Raw genomic sequence first — 20,354 nt, 5'->3', positions numbered from 1 at the left:
GAAGTCATCATGCAATGATACACGCCATGGAATCAATTGTAACCAACCCTGGTTCATCTAACTACCTGAACATAACTTTGTCATGTTAAAATTGAGATCGATCTGCACACTATCATTCACTCCTTGAGAGAATTACAGAAACAGATTTCTCTTGGCAGCACAAGTGGCACAGTATTAACCCAGTTATCCATCTCCAGCCATTTTTGGATGTAATTCAGTCTGATGAACTGGTGCACCAATCATAGGAGTTGCTTTGTCTTCTGGTTTAAAATATTAACTCTTGATGTGCTTGATGTTTATACAGTCAATGTCACAGAGGTTATGCATCTGATTGTTGATGCTGTGACAACCTGTTGCTTTGAAGTGACTGAGGCTCTGAAGAAGTGGTGCTGATGAAATTTCTTCAGGCTCTTTTGGCATGCAAAATAAGTAAAGCATCAGTCGAGTGACCAACATGTATGCGATATTGTTAATACATGTTTTTGGGTTATTCATTAAGCAAGCTCCAAAGGAGAATTGTCGTGGAGGATTGCTCTCCATATAATGCATGAATTAATGAGATGTATTTTTCTTATCATCTATATGAAATAGACGACAACGAAGACAAATTGGCTAATGGAAGCTCATTTATTGCCAGAGAGGTATGGTTCCTGGGAAAACTTTTTCTCTTTAATATCAATCAATAAATTCATAAAAATTGCAGCACAACAAATTCTCTTCTCAGTACTGGTAGACAATAAACACAAACAAGATGGAGATATGTTGTGTATGAATTATTCATTCTATCAAAACTTGGCTGTTTATTTGGGTTTGTCTCATTTGTCCATAGAGAAGATTTTACCAAGAAACCTCTGTGTTTCAGAGGCTTCTAGATTGGCCATTGAGTTAATGGAAGTCAACCTTTAGGCCAGGCAGGCTATAATAGGATTTTTCATGTTTCATTGCTATAGTTTTTCTAATTTCAATATGTACTATTGAAGAAGAGAATATTTGGTATAGAGCTAAAGATTTATATGAAAACTCACTAGTTGCCAACAAGTAGTTCAAAGTTGAAACCTTGTGTTAACATTATGATTACAAAAAGTTCCAAGTTCAGCAGAATGCTTATATTTGTTGACAGCCTTTGGAAGCACATTGACTGCTGAGACTGGCAAATTGATATCTTCCTTGTTGGTTTATGAAGTTCATCTTTTTTTATGCAGGTTGATGCACTGGTCAAGGGTAAAACTTCTGGAAGTAAACAGCCAGAAAATGGAGATTTCAGGGTCGAAGGTGATGGTCAATTATCAGTTGGAAATACTCCAAGTGACCTCATGGATACAAGGGAGAGTGGGAAGGATGAAAACAAGATAGAGGCTGGTAATGCAGTGGAGTCTGTTGAAAATGGTGAGAAACTTATGATAGTCTCTTTTGGGTTCCGTGCTGTAGAGTTTTGTCACTGAGCATATCGAAGTCGGTCCTAGTTCAAATCCTATAGCATATGATAATGATGTTCCTCTATTTGCTTTGGGTTTAATTAATTCAGCCATTGAATTGGGTGATCCCTCATTCAGCAAACACCCAGCATTGCTGTCTTTAATTCAAGACGAATTGTTTCCTAATTTAATGCAGTTTGGTCTGTTTCCAATAATTTTTTTCAACAATATGCAGCATAGGTCTCAATCTGTACCATCGTTTGCATATTGAACAGTTCCAATCTTTCTTCTCTTGTGTGCTTTTAAGGTGGCGCAAAGCAAACACTCTTCTTCATACCAACTGCAAAAGGTTGTCATGGAGGCTCTGATTGACCTCTGCAGGCAGCATACTTTTATTCTGAAATGTATGCTAATTTTGATTGTGAAATAACCATTACCAATGCGTTCGAAGATTTGCATAACCTGTAAACAAAGCGTCCATTTCCAGTAAATGGACCTTTATCAGTAATGCATGTCACTGTACTGGATGGTTTAATATCCATGATCAACTGTATGGCTGATAGGATAAGTAATAAGTTATTACCTTCAAAAGAATGGATTTTGTGGAATATGATGCATTCCGGACAACAAAATGTGAAAACCATGGACCCTAATATTTGGATTCCACATGTCCGTAAAATGAGAAACATTAAGAGAACATTGATGGTTGGTATGGATCACTTTTACTGGGATCCTAGGAAAGGTCTAAAATTTCTCCAGGCAATGCATCTGTTTCCTGTGAAGCTTTGGCCTTCGTTGTAGCATCTTCTTTTCAATAGACAGCTGAGTTATATGAGAATCTCATTAGAGATTATATGGAAATCGTGATGCCTATTACATTCAGGTGCTCAAGGAATTTGCTGGAACTTTCTGAGTTTCAAGGCATGAATTTGGATACTGGATTGCGTGTTTTCTTAGGAACTTTCGTACTTCCTGGAGAATCGCAGAAAATGCAGAGGGTACTTGAAGCCTTTGCTGAGAGATATTATGAGCTTTCACCTCAGATACAGATATTGGCAAGCAAGGATGTTGCTCTTGGCTTGTTCACTTTTTAATTTTGCCTGCAACACAGATCAACACAATGTACAAGTTAAGAAAAAGATGAGTAAAGAAGATTTCATCAGCAACAAATAATGCACTAACAGAGACAGAGTTTCCTGGAGAATTCCTTTCAGATGTATATATCTTTCAATCTGGGAGAATGAAATTCAGATGATTCCTGAGCAAGGTGCTGGTATTCAGTGATTAAAAGTCATTTCTTCGTCTGTGATTCTAGAGCTTCCTCGACTATGACATGTTTCCTGTCTTGTCAGGTCCCAAAATTGCTGCTATTCAGTGATTCCTTATCAGACAGCAGGAAGAGGTTCTAAATTTATGCGTCGATGGGTTCTTGGCAATTGCCAAAATTTCTTTTTTTGTCTCATTTGGATGGGGTATTGGATGATTTGGTTGTGTCTCTCTGCAAATTCACTACTCACATTCTTCTATTATCTGTTGATGATGCTACTTTCAACTTTGCAGATGACAACAAAGCAAGGATGGCAAGCACAATAGTTTTCACCGCCGCAAATAGGTATGGTGAATATATCTGTTCTGGCTGGAAAAACATATTGGATTGTGTTTTGAGCTTTCTCAAGCTTGACCTCTTCGGGTATCTATTCTGACCTTGCCTTCCCCAGGTTCTTCCTTTTTGCACACACCATCGTTTGATGGGAAAGTTCTGCCAGCTATTGTTTTTTTTTTTTGAAACTTGACGCACAGGTTGCTGATGCTTATTGTCAACACATCACACAAGAAGTTATTCCTCTTGTAAGGGCAAATGCCAGTCTTATCAGATCCCATGTGGGTTGGATAAGACCACTTCCCTTCTGTCCACAGTTGGACATCCACAAGCATCTGAAACTGAAGCTAAGAGACTAGCATTTACCATGCCTGATGGGGCATAACTTTGCCATCCACATATGTCCTCTGTGTTGATGCTGCAAGACAGTGTGTGAATCTCGATATGGGGATGCTGACCGGTCTGTTTGTGCCCTAGACATGATGGCAGGTCCTGTTGTTTGTATGACAAGATGGTCTTCGTAGGCTATAATTGCAGTAGAGCAGGAGGCTGCTACGAAAGTGAGTCAAGCTATTGGAGAAATGTGGCTGAGGCTGGTGCAAGGGATGAGGAAAGTATGCCTAAATCATAGAGAAGAGGTGAAGAATGATGCTATTCTAATGTTGCAGAGGACTATGGCAGGAATGGATGGTATTCAGCTTCCAAATGCTCTGTGGTTTCAGTGTTTTGACCTGGCGATTTTTACATTGCTTGATGACTTGTTGGACTTGGAGAGCTCTCTGAAGAGCTATAGGAGAAATGGAAGAAGCACTTGTCCCAGCCGCAAAACTAATGACAAAAGCATAATTAACAGCACTTGCAGGATCTGCAGCCATCCTTTTATACTGTGGTTAGGAGTTCTTAATCACATGGAGAAATATGTAAAGGTAAAATTCCGAGGAAAATGTAGTGAGAAGATGCATGAATTAGTTCCTGAGCTTCTCAAGAACATCGTGTTTGTGATGAAGACAACAGGAGTTCTCTTGCCAAGGCATCGTTTTGGCAGTTGACATGGTTACTTTGGAACCATCTTTGCAATCAGAAGTGTTTGCAGAACGTGAAGTAGAGTGGTTAAATGCAAAGCAGATCGTACCTGCTCCATGTAGTGAGTCAGTGAGAAACTAATTTTTAGCATGGAAAATTGCAGATTATACTCTTGATTTATTTTTTTAGTATAGCACCTCAATAATGTCCCTGCTTCGAATCAGCTGTGCCAGTTGTTTTAAGTTTCAAGGAAGGCAGCAAGCGACCTTCTAAAGTTGGGCATCCCATATTTACAGTTGGGAAGATTCAGATCAGAAATTCCGGAGACCAGATACGGAGGTTAAGCACATCTTTGCTTGGTTGCACTAACAAGTCACAGGAGTGACTCATATTTGAGAGGGCATCATGGTCCTCTTTTGCTTCTCCCAGGGAATGAATAGATTCTTCTCTGCATAAAATTTTTGTAGTCTGACTTGCTTGTTTATCGCCCTACCAGTAGCTGCATATTGCACCATTATTTTCTGTTTGCTTGGTGTCATATAATTTGCTATTAAAATACGATGTTTCCCGTCGAATCTTAGAAATTTCATGCTTTTTTTTTGGGGGGGGGGGGGGTTTAGTTATTCTCAAACAAATTCTGTTCATTTTCGAGTTTCAATTCTTATTATATGTTAATTACAGTAAGAAAATAACTTCTAAACCAAAAGAACTGGACAAGACATTAACGCAAACTTTATATTAGGTGTGTATACTGCAATAATTAATGCCGAGTTGGACTGTGTTTCAATATTTAATACGAATTTTATTCAATCATGTTTTGAGCTTGAATTTAGAATATAATGATTTATTTTTTATTTTATAAAAATGAGTTTTCTCTTTCTCAATTTTCACTAATCTAACATATTAAAGAAAATCTAAAAGGTTGCAAGTAAAATGATTTTCTTTTGGCACTGGCAAATAACATTGCAAATTTTGGTGCATAAAATATTACTGTTGGCATATTCTGTCGAAAAATAAAAATAATCTGCTATAAAAAAATAAAAATAACCAGGCTCCAAGGCGTCCCTCCCCCTCTTTTCTTAATCATACACAATTCTCGCCCCACGCCAACGTGCACTGTCGTTTCATTTCCTCATTCTAAAACTTTTCCTGTTTTCTCAAAAGAAAAAAGAAAAATTATTCTAAAAACTTTTCACCACCACCTTCTTGAGGGTCCCCACACCTGTCCCGACGATCTATCTATATCTCCGATCGTATCAGGTTCTCTGCTTTTAAACACGCTTACTTCTATTCCGTTTTAATAAATGGAGACGATCTTTTATTAAAATTGATTATTCTTTTTTCTTTAATTTTTTTTCTGTTTGTTGTTTAAAACTTGTGTAGATCAAGATGAGTGAAGTATTTGAAGGTTACGAACGTCAATACTGCGAGCTCTCTGCGAATCTTTCGAGGAAGTGTACTACTGCTGGTGCTCTTGATGGAGGTTAAGATAATTGCAACAATTTTTATAATGTTATTGCTTTTATTTTGTTTGTTGATCGGTTTTAATGTAATTTTGTGCTTTTTCCCTGTTTAAATAGTTTTAAATTGAAAATTGAACTATTATAATAGGGTTTTCAGATCGAATTCAACTTTAGCACTCTCAATTTATGTCTACTTGAAAAACGAGGAGCTTAATCAGCTTTTAACCATATCTTTGATTTTTGCACTTAGCATTTCTACTGAGGTCTCTCTTTTTTAAAGAATAAATTAATAAATTTAAGTATTGATTTTGTCATAAGCACTCAACTTACTTAAATTCCCCTGTTAGGGAGAGCTCTAAAAAGCAAGAATTCGATCCTATTACTCAATTCTGATGTTTGCCAAGTCAAATAGTTGCTAGAACTCAATTCTTTAATTTCAAATGGAAACAAGGCATTCTGAAAGACATGGAATCATATCAAATTTGATACGATTTTACAGGACTTCAGTTGAATGAATTGGATTTTGCTCATGGTTTATCATAACAAGGCCATTAAGTGTTAAAAGAGAGGAATTTTGAGGAGGTTGTATTAAGTGTGTAACTCATAGTTATAGGATCACACTCCACATTTGTTTCCATAGGAGACCTTCTTAGTTTCTTTTAGTGTGTTTTGAACTTTCTCTCTGGAATCTGTCTTTCAATCCTTCTGCTATGCATTCTGAGTATGTGCTGGTTTAATGCTTAAAATATTATATGCATCTTTTTCTTAATTCAAGATTAGTTTAGGATTTTGATAGTGATTCATTCATAACAATGCCCATTGTATGCTTTTCTTTTATTGTTAAATTCTGGTAACTCTGTAGAGCAAAAGAAGCAAAAGCTTTCTGAAGTTAAAGCCGGGTTGGAGGATGCTGAATCTTTGGTACCTACTTAACAATAACATGCTTTCATCAGGGAATTGCTTTTTATGTCTTTTTCTTCTTATATCCTTGGTAGTTAATGTATGTCAACCATATCTTTCTAGATTCGCAAAATGGACCTTGAAGCAAGAAGTTTACAGCCGAATGTCAAGGCTGTCCTTTTGGCTAAGTTGAGGGAATATAAGTCGGATCTTAACAATCTGAAGAGTGAAGTCAAACGAATTGCTTCTGGTAATCTAAATTCAGCTGCCCGAGATGAGCTCTTGGAATCAGGAATGGCTGATGCACTGACGGTATGTCTAGGTCTATACTCTTTTAATTTTCATAGTTCAAAATGCCATGGTGCTTCATTTGTTGGCATTAATCTCCTGATACATGCACTTATCGAGTGAAGTGAATTCTCCCATTGCCTTTGCAGTATGTAATTTGTTAATGCTTTTTGTAGTCTCTTCCGTTGGTTACATCATTGTATAGAGTAACAAATTGTGTTTGACCTACACTTGAGAATGGTTGTTGGTCCCTCAAATTAGGCTATTGTTTGCATTCATCCTTGTCGTGGTATGTAATTATTTATCACGTATACGCGCTGATGCATTTCTCTTTCTTGTTTGTTCCTGTTTTATATGACAATTTTTGTTGTGTATCTTGGGAAATGGAGAACCTCTGAGCTAAACTGTTATGCTTCTTATTATTGGCGTTTTCCATACAATTCTGTCTCATCTTCTTTTTGATTGTGTTGAAAACATTTGAAACTTATTACTGATTCAACTGTAATAGGCCTCAGCTGATCAAAGATCAAGATTAATGATGACTACAGAAAGATTAAATCACTCCAGTGACAGAGTTAAGGACAGTAGAAGAACAATGCTGGAAACTGAAGAGCTTGGTGTTTCGATTCTTCAAGATTTGCATCAACAGCGGCAGTCTCTCTTGCATGCACATAACACGGTATTCTATCATTTATTTCTTTGTTATGCTAATTTTATGCATTTAATCCGAGTGATGAATTGTTATTTTCACTTTCCTTTTATTTTCAATATGAACTAAGCATTAGGACTCCACCTCATGGGTACCAACCACAAATTTTTTCTATTTGTTTGCACATTGAAGCATTCCTTGCTAGTCCATGACCATCAATTACGTTTTTCTCATTTCATTTGTAATGAAACAAGTACAGTGCTTTATTTATTTGGTGATTCCTGTCTTGCAGCTTCATGGGGTGGATGATAACATTGGCAAGAGCAAGAAAGTATTGACTGCCATGGCAAGGAGGATGAATAGGAACAAGTGGATTATTGGCGCTGTTATTGCAGTACTTGTTGTTGTTATTGGCTTGATCTTATACTTCAAACTCAAATAGGCCAAGATACTCGGTTCATTCAATCCAGTGTTTTATGGGAACATAGTATTTTTTTGTGTGCTTATATGTGTGAGCTTGCCATTAAGTTCTGACATGAAGATGTTTTCTTTCATCAATTGATCTGTACTCATCCATTTTTATCATGTGGAATGAATTTCGGGACATACCTTAAATGTATATTGTCTTTTATGTCTATTTTGATGTCTTTTTCCTCATGATAACATTTCTGTACTTCCATCCATTTTTTAATGTTTATTCAAGAGAGTTCAGTGAAGAACTTTTAGTGAGGTGGTAAAGCAAAACTTGTGCTGCACTCTGGTTTTTGGTCCATGTGCTACTTCACTGTGAACGGGCAGCTAGCCATACAGAATTCTGAGTTTCAGGCCACAAGTATTATTTATACCTACTCATATGTTCTTCGAGGGGTGTATGGATTCAGTTCTGTCCCATTCAATGACGGGTAAGAGGAGTTTGTGTTATTAGACAATGTAAAAGCCGCTGGGTATTCAAATTCTCAACTGCTTGAGAATCATTGTATGCTCTTATGAAATGTTGGACAGACTTCACTTCTCCCTTGTTCTCCCGTCATCTTCGCTCTCTTCTCCGCTCATGCGCCCGGGAGTCCTCCCTCTCCACTGGCAAGAAACTTCACGCCATTCTTCTCACCACCGGAGTCGCCACCTCCCCAAACGCCTTCCTCCTCAATGCCCTCCTTCACTTGTACTCGCAATGCGGCATCACCCGCTATGCACACCACCTGTTTGACCAAATTCCTAATTCACACAAAGATACCGCGGATTGGACCTCTCTCTTATCCTGCCTTGCGAAGCACACTTCAACCCCTAGAAATGCTTTTTCTTTGTTTGAAGAAATGCGCAAACGAGGGGTTATTCTTGATGATGTAGCATTTGTTTGCGTGTTTAGTTTGTGCGCGCGCGTAGGAAATTTGGAGATGGGAAGGCAAGCGCATGGTTGTGTGGTGAAAATGGGTTTTGGAATTAACGTTAAGGTATGTAATGCGGTAATGAATGTGTATGTGAAATGTAGGTTAATGGGTGAGGCAAAAGGAGTGTTCAGTGAAATGGGCGAGAGAGATATAGTGTCATGGACTGCATTATTGGAGGGAGTGGTGAATTGGGAAGGGGTGGAGAATGGGAAGGTGGTGTTTGATCAAATGCCCGAGAGAAATGAGGTTGGTTGGACTATTATGATTTCTGGGTATGTGGGAAGTGGGTTTTGTAAAGAGGGGTTTCTTCTTCTATCGGAAATGGTTTTGGGGTTAAGATTAGAATTAAATTATGTTACACTTTGTTCGATTTTATCCGCGTGTGCACAATCTGGGGATGCGGTGATGGGGAGATGGGTTCATGTTTATGCTCTGAAGAAAATGGGAAGGGAAATAGATATGATGGTAGGCACGGCTTTGATAGACATGTATGCAAAATGTGGTCGAATAAAGATGGCATATGAAGTTTTCAAGTATCTACCAAGAAGGAATGTGGTGGCTTGGAACGCAATTCTTGGTGGTTTGGCAATGCATGGAAAGGGTAGAATTGTGCTGGTTATATTTCCGAAGATGATTCAAGAAACCAAGCCAGATGATCTGACCTTTATAGCTGTGCTAAGTGCTTGCAGTCACTCTGGTCTGGTCGATCAAGGCTGCCAATATTTTCATATCCTTGAATCTGAATATGGTATAACACCTAAAATTGAACACTACGCTTGTGTGGTGGATCTTCTTGGTAGGGCTGGTCGTTTGGAAGAAGCTGAAATGTTGATAAAGAAGATGCCAATGCCTCCCAATGAGTTTGTTCTAGGATCACTTTTGGGTTCTTGCTATGTACATGGAAAGCTACAGCTTGGTGAGCAGATTCTGCAAGAATTGATTCATATGGATCCGAACAATACTGAATATCATATATTGCTTTCCAACATGTATGCTTTATCAGGAAAGCAGGAAAAGGCCAATTCCCTTCGACAGGTCCTGGAGCGCAAGGGTATCCAAAAGGTGCCAGGTATGAGTTGTATTCATGTCAACGGCCAAGTTCACCGGTTCTGCTCGGGGGATAAATCACATCCACGAATAGAGGAAATTTACATGATGCTGGATGATATGATTCGAAGATTGAGATTGGCCGGTTATATCCCCAGGATTAGTTCCCAATTGTTCCCTGGTGTTGATAGAAGAGGGGGTTACACAGAGATGGAGGAGAAAGAACAAGCACTATTCTCCCACAGTGAGAAACTGGCATTGTGCTTGGGACTCGTAAGCACAAGACCTAGGTCGCCTCTATATATATTCAAGAATCTACGCATATGCCAAGATTGTCATTCTGCTATTAAAATTGCTTCTGAGATATACAACCGAAAAATTGTGGTGAGGGATCGCAATCGTTTTCATTGTTTCCAGGAGGGTTCATGTTCTTGTTCTGATTATTGGTGAAAAGTGAAAACAATGAACGTAGCTGTAGTATGGAGATAAACAGTTTATATTCAAGCAAAGGACCCAAATTTATCTCGGTCAACTTGCTTTCCTAGTTCTCCATCAATATTAAGAAGGAAACAACCAACTAGGTGACCATTTTAAACACCCAACCCCCCACCCCCACACCCCCCCCCATATCAAATTTAAATAACTTCTTGCTCCCAAAACAGAAAGCAGCATGAAACCATTTCTGCGTGAAAATGTGGGACGCAAGAGTTTTTCTTTTTAAAACGTTTTGATTTTTCTCAAACTTAGGCTTGACGTTAAGGGGATGTAGCTCAAATGGTAGAGCGCTCGCTTTGCATGCGAGAGGCACGGGGTTCGATCCCCCGCATCTCCATTGTTCTTAAAATAATGCCATCTTGAACTGACTTTTTCTTACACTGCATCAATATTGAGGTCCAAACCACACATTTTCTATTTGTGTATAACAAAGAAGCAAATTCATATCCAAAAAATTTTCAAGACATTATCATACACTTGCAGTTTCAATTATTTTCTCATCAGCTCTACAAGTCTACCCAGAGTTTGTTCATTCTAAGTTTGTCAAAACAATGGACGAATGCATTTGAGTTCAACACCTCTCTGTTTCTGATCTAATGTCCTCCACATCTTCTTGTTTCTCTCCGCCTTGCTTCACTATGTCACTACGCATTATCTCCACCAGCTTTCACTTCTGTAATCAACCTTAAGATAGAAGTCACCTGCTCAAATAATTCTACCCCGGATTCTTAGGCCTTTCCCTTTTGAACTCACTATAATCAGCAAGCAAGCTCCCATTAACTTTATACTTCATGTTCTGCACCAATCTCGTTAACACCTGTTCTTGAAACACAAATGTGAAACAAGTAAACAAATATATATGTAACTGAATCTTCTGTCAAGACAAGTATATGCTAAGGGGGTTTTGATGCCTAACTGACTCCGCTACATTCTTGCGAACATCTTCCGGAACCAAAGCAAGCACAGGAGGAAGAACAAAGCTTATATTCATCTCCAGTTGACCTTTGAGCCTGGTTCGCGCTCCTAGTCTATCAGCATATAACAACCCTTCTACTCCAAGGGAAAAATGAGATGGCTCAAGAACATTATCAAGCCCTTGAAGTTGCCATCTTGTCTGCATATATCAGAATGCTTTGGTACTTGTTACATGGATGATGAATTTATATAAAGTCCTAACTATGCAGTGTTCATAGACGAGTGGTGTAGCTTACAATTTCAAGCTCAAGAACCTTTGTAATATTTCTTGGAACTTCCGGCGGGTAATCTTTCCCTCCTGATTTACACTTCAACCTCATGTCTACTACTGGCCAGACGGTAAGGAATAAGAAATTAATGGGCAACATCTGGATTCTCCATTCTTCCTGCAAAAGAATAAAAAGTAAGTAAATAAATAGAAATGACCTATTCATAATATGTACATGCAATTGTGTTGAAGTCAAGCTAAATTTCGCACCGGTAAAAGCTGGATTAATGTTTAGACTCCAAGTTTCTTTCTAGATACTGCCATACACCAAGCTTGATTATGCAGGTATCTATTAACCCTGTAACTGAATAATTACTGGTCGGGCAGCTTGATTATGGAAGAGACAAACAAGGTAGTGCTTTCATATATTGATGCCATTTGTGAAATGAGAGGCTGCTACTATTAAGAATGGCAGTGAAGACTTAATGTCATTAGGATATATTATTCTCCAAGAGATGAAATTCATGAAAGGCATCTAGACTAGAATTATGGGAATCCTACAAAAGCTGATGCCAAACAGAAAATTACCAATGTTGGAAAACTCCCAAGCAGTCTTTTTATGTCCAATAGAATGAGAAGACAAATGTGCTACCCTTAAATTGGTAGGTTGACAACCAGGAAAATCAAGGAAAGAGAAGATAGGTAATGTAATGACTGACTCGCACGAATTCTTGAGTAATGAATAGATAAAAAGACACAACAGCACAGCATAATAATTAAATAGAAAGAAAGCTTATTTAACATTAGAACAGAATCTCAAGGATTGAGTAATAACAAAAACCTTATTGAGTTGTTCACTCCTCCTTTTGTCAGGAAACATTGCCTTGAAAACTCTGGGCTTATCCTCCAAATATCTATCGAAAGAAGCCTGCAAAAATCCAGACTCCAATTAAACACATCCAAGAAAAGAGAGTGATAATAGAAGAGAGAAGAAAAGAATGGTTACCCCAGGAGACTCATAGATTGGAATATCAGTAGAGATTCTTGAAGAGTAAGTGGCAGGATTAGTTGCCATCTGATTCTTGATCTTGAACAATAATGGTTTCTTTGATTTTGGTTCAGCCGCTAAGAAATGGCATTGCCAATCTTGAATCTTTAGCTTTGCTTTCCATTTCCCACTGCTATATTGACCAGCTAGCAAATGTTGCTGGCATGAAGCAAAAGAACTTGCTGCAGTTTCGCCCATAACCCTTTTAAAGTCTTATGTTATTAATTTCTCCATTAATGGTTGCTGCGAAAAGTGCAAAGCAATGAAGGTGGTTACAGTTTCGAATGTGAAAGATAAGCATATCTCATTCGGCTTTTTATCTTGTCCACTTGGCAATTGCCTTGTGATTAGAAATGTTGAAACTTCATCTCTATTGGTGCTCTGTATATTTTGGGCCCATTTCCTTTCATGGCATCTTTTTCCCTCGATTCTTCCGGTGGTTATAACCGGCACAGATGGATATTAATGCTTTTCCAATTTGATTATTTATTCGGTATACTTTAATTTTTAATTTTATTTGAAAAATATTTAAATTTACAATTTTATGATATCTTAACACTTCCTCATTTAATACATTTATATATATTGTAAAAAAATATTTAAATATTATTAAAAAATAAAATTTAAATATAATATTAAATTAAATTAAATATTAAAAATAATAATAAAATTCAGACATCTATTAAATTAAATTAAAAATTAAATTATTAACTGACTAATTAATATAAATTTTAAAATATAAATATGTATTTAGCATTATAAATGATAAAAATTTAAACCAAAACCAAAAGTAAAACCAAACATAGACCATAAATAAATAAAATACACCTTCACATTAATTTTTCTTACTCTTACACCATCTTTCTCCTCTTATCAGCATTATCAGATTTACAAGCTTTAGAAGATGGAGAACCAACTTTCTTTTTTACCAACCATTGCTAATTTCTCATCAAATTTCATTAATTTCTCAAGAATTTCACTAAAAGAATTAGGTAATGAAAAAGAAGACCAAATATTAACCATGATTATATAGAATTAACATATTAGAAAATTTTATTCTAAAAAGAAATATTAGAAAAATTAATCTAAAATAACCACATAAAAAAAGAGAGCAGAGAATAGAGATGTAGACGGTTGAAACAATAAATAATACAACCTAATGGAGAAAATAAGAAGAAAATGGCAAAGTAGAAAGAAAAAAACAAAAGAAGGGAAATAAGCCAAACTAGCATATAATAGAATAACATAAAAATGTAAAAGTAAAGTTAATAAGGTACCTTTGTAATGTATATATATATATATATATATATATATATATATATATATAAAGGGAGAATATAGAGTGTAATTTCCTCCTAAAAATAAACAAAATAGTGACTTTATGGGGCTGCTAATTTAATGCACGTTCATTGAGCCTTGGATATATTCTACATGTTCTTGTCTAAAAGGCCTGAGGAAGTGCCTTACACTTCTCAAATCTCATAATTAAGATTTGCAAATAAAAGAAAAATCACAAAATCAAACTGCTCAAGCTTATGATACATTAATACAAATCATCTTAAACTTGGGATCCTTCAGCATGAAAAATGAAACAAAATAAGATAGCTACCCTTCTGCAGAGAACACAGCTTAAGGGTGATGAAGCTTATACTGTTAATACAGATTGGGGACATTGCAGTACCCATATGACACTTATTTGTTCCGTATATATCTGTCACAACTCTCTAATTATTTGCTGAAAGCTTTCGTCACAGACAGCACCCTGCTCGTGCACGCCTTATCACCTAAGGTTATATAACGTTCATGCAGTATATGGTATCCTCAAGGCCATTCTTTGGGCAAGCCATGGCCTTTGAGCATCAGGATCAATGAAACCATGCACAAGAAATTGCTCTGCTTCTTCGTCGATCAGTTCTCTGGCCCATGTCACTCGTTTTGATGGACAGCTACCAGGTCCAAAACACCTGCAGTTCCAGTTAATGCAATGGCATTATAATAACAAAAAGAAGTAAATCTATTAACTAGGACAATGCTACAATCCACATGAAGGACAAGGGGAAAAGAAAAATTAATGGTTCTCAAGAGCCTCTATAAACAATTCATTGTTAGTGATGTTGTTAATAAGATCTTTCATCCCCACTATTACGAATCGGTAGATCCAAAATGGAAAAGAAATTATATCTGAACATCGTACTTAGGTTTCATCCTGACTCACTCTGGACCTAGGCCTGCTGAAGTTATATATGCACAAAATTCATTAGGAGAAAATGTATTTACTTCATTTAGAAAGTTTTAAAATTAAAAAAACTCTGATGTCCAAAGTAACAGCACTGGAAGCAAATTATTTAACATAAGATACCTGTACTCATAAAAGCAAGCACTCCTCTCATTCTCCACTTTGCCCCAATTGTTCCAGCCTACATGTCTGACACATTGATCCATATAGGTATATGCAAAGACCACCCTCCCAAAGGGTCCCCATGGACGTCCAAGATAAGCATATGAAGTCCCTCCATTACCAGTGATCACACATCTGCAAAAATGCAATGGTTATTTATAGGAGATCATGAGAACAGTAAAGAATAAGGAAAACCAAAGACTGCCAATAGCAGAAAACACAATACTGTATGTGGCCTATTGAAAAACTATCAGAATCAAGTGGGAAATAAAGATATAATGCATGTTATACAACCGTTTATTTCATTTTGTCAATATATCACGTTATGTCACCTAGACCCTTCAAAATTATCTTTTGAGGCATCAGTGCCCACTAACCAACTCCTGGCCATTTACCCTCGCTGCATACAATCATATTGTTCTTGTTACACAGATTTTTGGAAGCAAAATCATAATTTTGGCCAACAAAGACATACTATTGATGATAACTGCTATAAAACAATATACTAGCCAAGGCAATCCTAAAAGACTGAAATCCCTGCTTAGCAACTGACATATGCTGTGTTGTCTACACAAAATGAGAAAGGAAAATGATAACTGATTGAAAAGGAGTACAATCTATAAGTTGATCTTCAGAGAAAGTAAGAAAACTGTATCAGAAATATAACTCTAGCCTGTATGGGTATGAAAGCTCAAAGTAATTTATCCTCCCAAAAAATGATAGTACAATAATTTAAACACACATAAAATTCAAATTTTCAACTGAAATCCAGAAATCATAACCATAAAGAGTCCACTGTACAAATTTGGTTTCAGTGCTCAGTTATATAATTTCATGTTTCCTCTTCTACCTTATAGCATATAAGACTAAAGGCTATAAATATAATGCACTTGAACAAAGAAGGACCTCTACACCACTTATATAGAGTACTTTTCCGGGAATTAATTAAAGTGTTAATACCTGTTCATTTTATCAAAATTCAATATTAGTTAATATAATTACAAGTATCTGTATGAACTAGGTAACCAAATGATTTAGCTTATATTGCAAAAGCCAAGATTAGAACCTAAGGGTAGGCTAATCAACCACACACCTCAAGAAAACATAACCAGTTGACTCCTGAGAAGATTTTCTGCTTTGTGCTGTTATGAAACCACCTGATTTGCAGTGGATATGACAATGCTCCAAGAGTGCGGTGCTATTTCCAAAAATGAAGTCCACACTTCCTTCGATATAGCAATCCTTCAGATACTGTTTTCCATAGTGCAAATACAGTGTATCCTGCACAAAAGTTCTTTAGCATATGTATATGGATGTGATTCATATTAAGGGTTTTAACTATATATGCCATCTCAATTATCGACATTAACTGTGTATCTACATAAATTTAAACCAAACCCACCCTTAGATATTTATAATATACAAATATTTCTGGATGTGAAAATAACCTATCTCCACTCAAAAAGCCTAAAATTTGGGTATTCTATATATTGCTTCAGGAACAATTAACCCTCAGTCCCATCTGTACATGTTATATGACATGAAAGTTTGTGCTTTTAGTTTAATATTCCTGTTAACTATGTTTTCACATTGTACACAGTTTATTACTGGATATATCAATAACAAAGTCAGTAAAATAAACTAAATGAGACCGTAATCGTACCTGCCAACCAAGAAACCTACAATTATAGAATGCACACCGATCAGCTGTCACCCTGACTGCCACAGCTTGACCTGAACCCTGAAAATAGGTAAAGAATAAAAACAGAAATAAGTCAATCATTAAACTCTTCCAAGCATTAATTTTGACAATTTAAAAAGATGCACTCTTAACAAAAACAAAACCTTCGAGATTATAAATGTCGGTACATAGCCAAGTCAATAGCTAAAAGTAGAAGTCTTTCAAGTCAAAGCTATAAATTCGACCTAAAAGCTCATCCCCATATTGGTAAATTGCCAAATGTAATATGCTCATATAAAAAATCTAAAGCTTCAATTCCCTTCCCTCTCTCTCTCCCCCCCACAATGAGTAAAGTTTTTCTTCCTTACCCTGCGACAATGGCAAGAAGGACTAAGGATGAAGCCCCTTAGCTCTGCCAGGTAATGGACAGGATTAACTTCTGTTCACCAAACCCAGCAGTTTATGCTAAACCTAAACACAAATCTCAAACTCCTGAGTACATTTCTCCAATCCTAAATTGACAACATTAAAATAATAAAATTAAAAAAAGTTCCCCTCAGGAGAAGAGCTTTTAAAAGTGATACTGTCAGAACATAAATCTAAAGGTTCAATCTTTTCAGCAAAGCCAATAATTTATACTGAAGAACAAACACCCCGTTCATTTCTTAAAAAAAATGAAAAAACATGACTTTACCTCAGGAGAAGAGTTCTCAAAAGTTATATTCTCAGCAATAAAATCTTCCCCTTCCACAATCACACTCCCACATCCAAAAGTCCCAGTTCCAATCACCCTAGAAGCCTGCAAACAAAAGCACCAAGATCAACAACCTTCCCTACACAAAATTGACAAGTACCTGAGCGGATAATATATAATATGCACCTGGTGGTGATCGATTTTGGTGGCTGTATTGTCCCATGTAAGAACAGTATTCTCAGGATTTAAGCCAGCAAGAGTGATTAGATTCTTTGTTTTGGGTACATAGACAGGCTGCCTGTATATTCCAGGCGCTACACGAATAACTGTACGGCCAGTGTTGCATAGTGGCACGGCATCTATTGCTTCTTGCACCGTCCTGTAATTACCGCTACCATCTTGAGCCACCGTCAGCACTCTGCACGCCATTGATTAAAGCTTCTCTATATTCACTTTGTACAGTAGACAAAGAGTTGCTAGTTTGTGAACGGCGACGGGAATGGGACTGGTTGCGGAGACAAAACGCTGACAAAGAGAAAAGGCCAAGAAAGGAATTTGAGGGTTTTATGGAATCTAATACCAACATTTTGTTATGTTTGTTGATTTGATTAATGGAGAATCTTTAAAATGCCTTGCATTGGTCATCGTTAATTTTGAACCAAAATAGAGTGGATTAACGTTACTTCAAATTAGCGGGTTTAGCTGTAAACAGTTCTTTTTATTATTATTATTATTTTTTTTTTCTTTTCACATGTAAAGAGTTCGTTGTTTTCGGTGAATAAATGGAGGAGTTATTTTAACATGTAACCTCCTTTAAACAATAAAGCTGAAATGTATGTATTTATATTCCTCAATTTGTATTATTTAATTTAATAAATATTTGAATTTAAATTTTTTAATATTTAAATATTTTTAATTTTATATTTAATCTGATTTACACTTTAATTTAAAATTTTTATATATTCAAAAATTTATACAATATATAAAAATACATTTTTAGATATTTATTATACGTTAAAGTATTTAAATAACTAAATAATTAAAATTCAGGATAACATATATGCATTTACTGATAATAGAAAAAGAAAGAAAAAATCATGTAAGGACCTAAATCATTAGTTCACTGTTAATTTGAAAGGGTAAAGTTTAGAAAGTTATTCTATAATTTGTTTTTGTATTTAATGGATAAATGTAATCATTTAACATTAAAAAAATAATATGTGTTTTATTTTTGTGAGATAAATATTTAGATAGAGTGAAATAAACATTTTTGTATCTTTAATATTTAAACATATGATAATTATTTTTAGGAATTTTTATTAAAAAAATTATTTTATTTTTAGTTGATTAAAATAATTTTATTTAATTCTTTCAGAGATTTTTATTTTAAATTTATTAGTCTTTGTGTTTTCTTTTATAACTAATTTAATATTTAATAAAATCTATTATTTATTTATTCTAGTTTATATAATAAAAATAAGTGAAAAGCTTAAAAATTTTAATATTTTGAACAGTTTGAGCTTAACTCAAATTTATTATATTATTTATTCGACTCATTCAAAATATCTCAAATTCAATTTCAATTACTAACATAATTTCATTAACCGGAGCCTGAATGATGATATGTTTTTATCGGCTACGTCGACTACGTTCATTTTCACTGTTATTACTATCTTTAAATTTTAATTTATAATATTAAACTTTGGTATCACAAAAGTTCTTTATATCATTTTTTAAAAAAGGGACACTGAAAAGTTAATATAATGTTTTCTATATAAAGATATTTAATTTTGACCGATAATTTCTCTGAAAATTAAAATTGAAATTAAAATTAGTACCAAATTACATTGATAAAAAGAAAAAAAAATAATAACTGCATGCTAGATTTATCTTTTTAAAATTGCTAGAGATTTGTCAATGGTATTGGCATTGCTAGAGAGTTGTCTGTTTAAATTCATTATCATCATCTATTTGCACTCGATCCACACACTAACACTCCATACACTTCATATATATAGAAAGGGTGTTTAGATAATATAATAATTTTAGTGATCTATCTCTTTGGTTAAACTATTCTATCAAACATAAGACTATAAGAATAGAATTAATAATACTGTAAATTAGAATGTTTGTACCAAATAAAGTTTAATATAAGTAATTTTATGATTTAACTAAGTTTAGGATTAAGTTTAATCTAAAGATTATGAATCCGCCAACTAAATGGACTATAAGAGAGTCTTGTGATTCTATGGCCATGGCATGAATACATACTCGAATAGCTTCACTTGGCAAATTCTGTTAATTATCTAGAAACTAGCAAAAGGGTCAAAGCACAAATTTAGAGATTGGTTGATCTTATTCCAGTGATTCCACCATTTTTTCACATGGACACTTTCAGTTAAAGGTAAAGGAAATATTTTACCATCAACCATCCAGAGTTCAAGGGGGAGCTTAAATAAAGAGATATTCTTTAGGTTGGGCAGACTAAAAAGCCTTGATGATACCAGAATGATTGTTGGTGCTTTCTTCATCCATTCTTGCTTTATGTCGATCCACAATTGCATCTGCTAAAACATGCTCCATTTGTGGATAGTCAAAGAAAAGAAACTCCTTGAGATTTTGGAGTCATACTAATAAACCAGGCTAAAAAAGATTTTGAGTTCTGAACAACCTTTGATTCTAAGAACTGTGAAGCAGCAAAAAGACACATGGAAAATTGGTGGCGTTGAAGCACGTAAGGATGAAGAGGATGGTTGCCACTCTTTTCCTTCAAGTCTCATAAAGTTAGCTTCCTTCTTCTGCGATGAACAATAGCTCAAGCTCTTGACATTGTGACATTTCTTAATACTCAAGAACTCAATATCGATTAGAAGCATAAGTGAATCTTCTACCCCTTCTTCACTGTCGAGATAGTTAACAACTCTTCTAAACTCTCCATGTTTAAGAAAGTTTTTCTCTCCAAATTTCAGAAAGTACTTTTTGAGCTCTCGGCCATGGAAAGACTCGACAAATATATTAAAGTTAGACAAGCTGTAAAATTGGCTTTCAAATTTTTCTAGCTTCCTCAAGCTCACCAAGTCCT

General features: G+C 35.5%; 4 protein-coding genes, 1 non-coding gene and 1 pseudogene across 7 annotated transcripts; 4 read left to right on the top strand and 2 right to left on the bottom strand.

Annotated features, from left to right (window-relative positions):
• The first annotated feature begins 81 nt into the window (after positions 1-81).
• On the top strand, positions 82-4,613 carry LOC107262120 (annotated as a pseudogene).
• Positions 4,614-5,104: 491 nt separating this feature from the next.
• On the top strand, positions 5,105-7,975 carry LOC8283429 (vesicle transport v-SNARE 13). The gene is made up of 6 exons (XM_002529965.4): positions 5,105-5,298; positions 5,422-5,521; positions 6,364-6,422; positions 6,525-6,713; positions 7,198-7,368; positions 7,631-7,975. Exons 2-6 carry the CDS (start codon positions 5,428-5,430, stop codon positions 7,778-7,780), a joined length of 663 nt encoding a protein of 220 aa, XP_002530011.1. The 5' UTR covers positions 5,105-5,298; positions 5,422-5,427; the 3' UTR covers positions 7,781-7,975.
• A 131-nt stretch (positions 7,976-8,106) lies between these two features.
• LOC8283444 (pentatricopeptide repeat-containing protein At5g15340, mitochondrial) lies at positions 8,107-10,299 on the top strand. 2 transcript variants are annotated; one of them, XM_048374499.1, is made up of 2 exons: positions 8,107-9,642; positions 9,730-10,299. In XM_048374499.1, exons 1-2 carry the CDS (start codon positions 8,325-8,327, stop codon positions 10,221-10,223), a joined length of 1,812 nt encoding a protein of 603 aa, XP_048230456.1. In that variant the 5' UTR covers positions 8,107-8,324; the 3' UTR covers positions 10,224-10,299. The 2 variants fall into 2 exon arrangements, with proteins under 2 accessions (XP_048230456.1, XP_015581386.2); XM_015725900.3 differs by having other exon boundaries at positions 8,107-10,299.
• A 233-nt stretch (positions 10,300-10,532) lies between these two features.
• Positions 10,533-10,605, top strand: TRNAA-UGC. The gene has a single exon. It is a non-coding gene; the product is annotated as a tRNA-Ala (tRNA).
• A 54-nt stretch (positions 10,606-10,659) lies between these two features.
• On the bottom strand, positions 10,660-12,847 carry LOC8283427. 2 transcript variants are annotated; one of them, XM_025159259.2, is made up of 5 exons: positions 12,458-12,847; positions 12,293-12,379; positions 11,480-11,629; positions 11,185-11,382; positions 10,660-11,090 (listed from the first exon to the last, which is right to left on the bottom strand). In XM_025159259.2, the coding sequence occupies exons 1-5, from the start codon at positions 12,695-12,697 to the stop codon at positions 11,079-11,081; spliced, it is 687 nt and encodes a 228-aa protein (XP_025015027.2). In that variant the 5' UTR covers positions 12,698-12,847; the 3' UTR covers positions 10,660-11,078. The 2 variants fall into 2 exon arrangements, with proteins under 2 accessions (XP_025015027.2, XP_048231159.1); XM_048375202.1 differs by having other exon boundaries at positions 10,686-11,085; positions 12,458-12,829.
• A 1,167-nt stretch (positions 12,848-14,014) lies between these two features.
• Positions 14,015-17,965, bottom strand: LOC8283426 (pectinesterase 31). Its single transcript, XM_002529962.4, has 6 exons — positions 17,459-17,965; positions 17,273-17,377; positions 16,561-16,638; positions 15,991-16,178; positions 14,859-15,032; positions 14,015-14,463 (listed from the first exon to the last, which is right to left on the bottom strand). Exons 1-6 carry the CDS (start codon positions 17,699-17,701, stop codon positions 14,301-14,303), a joined length of 951 nt encoding a protein of 316 aa, XP_002530008.2. The 5' UTR covers positions 17,702-17,965; the 3' UTR covers positions 14,015-14,300.
• Between the last annotated feature and the right edge of the window lie 2,389 nt (positions 17,966-20,354).

This window comes from Ricinus communis, chromosome 5 (assembly GCF_019578655.1).
Source record: "Ricinus communis isolate WT05 ecotype wild-type chromosome 5, ASM1957865v1, whole genome shotgun sequence".
Taxonomy (NCBI): domain Eukaryota; kingdom Viridiplantae; phylum Streptophyta; class Magnoliopsida; order Malpighiales; family Euphorbiaceae; genus Ricinus; species Ricinus communis.
The sequence above is the reverse complement of the archived record's forward strand: the minus strand, read 5'-3'. Positions and strand labels throughout refer to the sequence as shown.

Bases quoted from the DNA above. Each gene is read 5' to 3' on its own strand.
- LOC8283429 (XM_002529965.4), top strand. From the start codon at position 5,428: ATGAGTGAAGTATTTGAAGGTTACGAACGTCAATACTGCGAGCTCTCT. The intron at 6,423-6,524 runs GTACCTACTTAA...ATATCTTTCTAG, and splicing joins TGGAGGATGCTGAATCTTTG to ATTCGCAAAATGGACCTTGA. The intron at 6,714-7,197 runs GTATGTCTAGGT...CAACTGTAATAG, and splicing joins GAATGGCTGATGCACTGACG to GCCTCAGCTGATCAAAGATC.
- LOC8283444 (XM_015725900.3), top strand. From the start codon at position 8,325: ATGAAATGTTGGACAGACTTCACTTCTCCCTTGTTCTCCCGTCATCTT.
- LOC8283427 (XM_048375202.1), bottom strand. From the start codon at position 12,697: ATGGGCGAAACTGCAGCAAGTTCTTTTGCTTCATGCCAGCAACATTTG. The intron at 11,383-11,479 runs GTAAGCTACACC...TGATATATGCAG, and splicing joins AGGTTCTTGAGCTTGAAATT to ACAAGATGGCAACTTCAAGG. The intron at 11,086-11,184 runs GTTAGGCATCAA...TTTCAAGAACAG, and splicing joins GCAAGAATGTAGCGGAGTCA to GTGTTAACGAGATTGGTGCA.
- LOC8283426 (XM_002529962.4), bottom strand. From the start codon at position 17,701: ATGGCGTGCAGAGTGCTGACGGTGGCTCAAGATGGTAGCGGTAATTAC. The intron at 16,639-17,272 runs GTAAAGTCATGT...ACCTATTTTCAG, and splicing joins TTGAGAACTCTTCTCCTGAG to GGTTCAGGTCAAGCTGTGGC. The intron at 16,179-16,560 runs GTACGATTACGG...ACTTTTGTGCAG, and splicing joins GTAGGTTTCTTGGTTGGCAG to GATACACTGTATTTGCACTA.